At 65.8% G+C, this 1,619-nt stretch overlaps 1 protein-coding gene across 1 annotated transcript in view; it reads left to right on the forward strand.

Annotated features, from left to right (window-relative positions):
* The first annotated feature begins 6 nt into the window (after nt 1-6).
* LOC102245626 (zinc finger protein 536-like) overlaps nt 7-1,619 on the forward strand; it is a 10,703-nt gene continuing 9,090 nt past the window's right edge. Inside the window, exon 1 of the mRNA XM_014544058.1 lies at nt 7-92. Within this exon, the coding sequence (XP_014399544.1) occupies nt 17-92 (76 nt within the window). The 5' untranslated portion in view covers nt 7-16. The remainder of the gene's footprint in view (nt 93-1,619) is intronic.

Below are 1,619 nucleotides of genomic sequence, written 5' to 3' on the forward strand. Positions count from 1 at the left end.
GAGCCTGGGCTCGGCCATGAAGGACTGTCCGTACTGCGGGAAGACCTTCCGCACGTCGCACCACCTGAAGGTGCACCTGAGGATACACACAGGTGAGCGCTCGGGGGGGGCCGCCCCGTCCCGGGTCCCCGCTGCGGGAGTTACCCTGCTGTGTGCGTGGAACTGACCCCGAGGCCCTGGGCCCGGACTTCGCTCTCCCTCCCCCTCCCAAGCGACCCCCAGGTCGCTGTCCAGGCCCGGGGTGACCTGCACACTTGGCTGGCGGCCTCCTCCTGCTGCATCGAGGCCCATCCGAACCTCGTCTGACCGGCGGCCTTCCGGGTGCAGGATGGCGGGGCTCTGGAGGTGCACTTTGCTCCCAGGGGGAGCTGGGTCCCCCGAGGCTGTGCTGGTGGGTGTGGGGGTCCTCGGGCTGCCAGGACATGGGGACAGCCCCCCAGGCGCCCACCACGGGGCTGTCACAGGAGGGGAGACCTGGCCCCGTGTCCTGGGACCCTGTCCTTCATTAGATGTGGACGTGGGCCCTGGGACGGGTTCACCAGTGGCTGTGCCTAACCTGGTGGCCTCGGTCCCCCGGGGACCATGGGGCAGGAGAGAGCGACAGCTTTTGGGGTCAAACTCAGTTATGTATGAAAGGGGACGTCGCCGCTCCCCTGGCGTCGCCCGCTGGGGCTCCAGCCTGAACCTGGGTGGGCCAGGTGGGGGACAGCGGCGGGAGGCTGGGTCTCCTGAGAACAAGGATTGACGGCTCTTAAGCAAACGGGCACGGGCCGCGGGGCCAATTGCGGCTCTCGCTGCCCCTTTTGGTGAGCGCCTACCTCGGGCTCCCCTCGCTCCTCCGTCCTGCTTCTTCCTGCTTTTCTGCGAGTTGCTTGGACATTGCCAACAGGAAAGAAAAATCTATCCGCGCTATGGACACCTCCATTTTCTTTGATTTTTCTCCTGACGCTTTATCTATCGGAGTCTGAGCTGCTCCAGAGGGTAGACAAATATGCCATCCATTTTCAGAAATAATTGTGGTCTGTTTCCTGGGGAATCAATAAAGCTCAGGGCCCGGCAGGATGCTCAGCGGCGCGGGCCTCGGAGCAGCGGCCGTGAACGCCAAGCGCCCTCACCTGCTGCCCCCAAATCTCCCTGCACTTCCTGCAGAACTGGGGGGCCGTGGAGCGTGGCCCCTGGGACGTCCCCTCCCAGGGAGCCCTCCCAGGCTAAGAGGGAGCTCCCGAAACCACAGCCAGACTCCTGGCCCAGCGGGCACCGTGGCCCCGTCCTCGGCTCCCTCCCACCCCTCCCCGTCCTCCTGTCTGTCCCTCCAGTGCAGGGGCCTGGCTCCCGCTGCAGGACGTCCGTGCCCACGGGCCCTGCGCCTGGAATGATGATCTCCCGGTGGCCGCTGTGACCTCAGAGAGACCGGCCCCGACTCCCCGTCCGAAACACCCCTCAGGCCCCCACGTCCTTTTCTTCCTGGACTCTCCGCTCCCCGAGAGGACCCCCGTGCAGTGCAGTTGTTTGTAGAACGTGAAGCTGGCTAAGGTGTTCGTCTGTCCAGTGACTGTGATTTCTCGGTCCCCAGGGGCCCCCGTGCACCTGCCGCACAGCGGGTGCCCAGCGCCTGGCGG

The sequence above is a fragment of the Myotis brandtii genome, unplaced genomic scaffold (assembly GCF_000412655.1).
Source record: "Myotis brandtii unplaced genomic scaffold, ASM41265v1 scaffold35, whole genome shotgun sequence".
Taxonomy (NCBI): domain Eukaryota; kingdom Metazoa; phylum Chordata; class Mammalia; order Chiroptera; family Vespertilionidae; genus Myotis; species Myotis brandtii.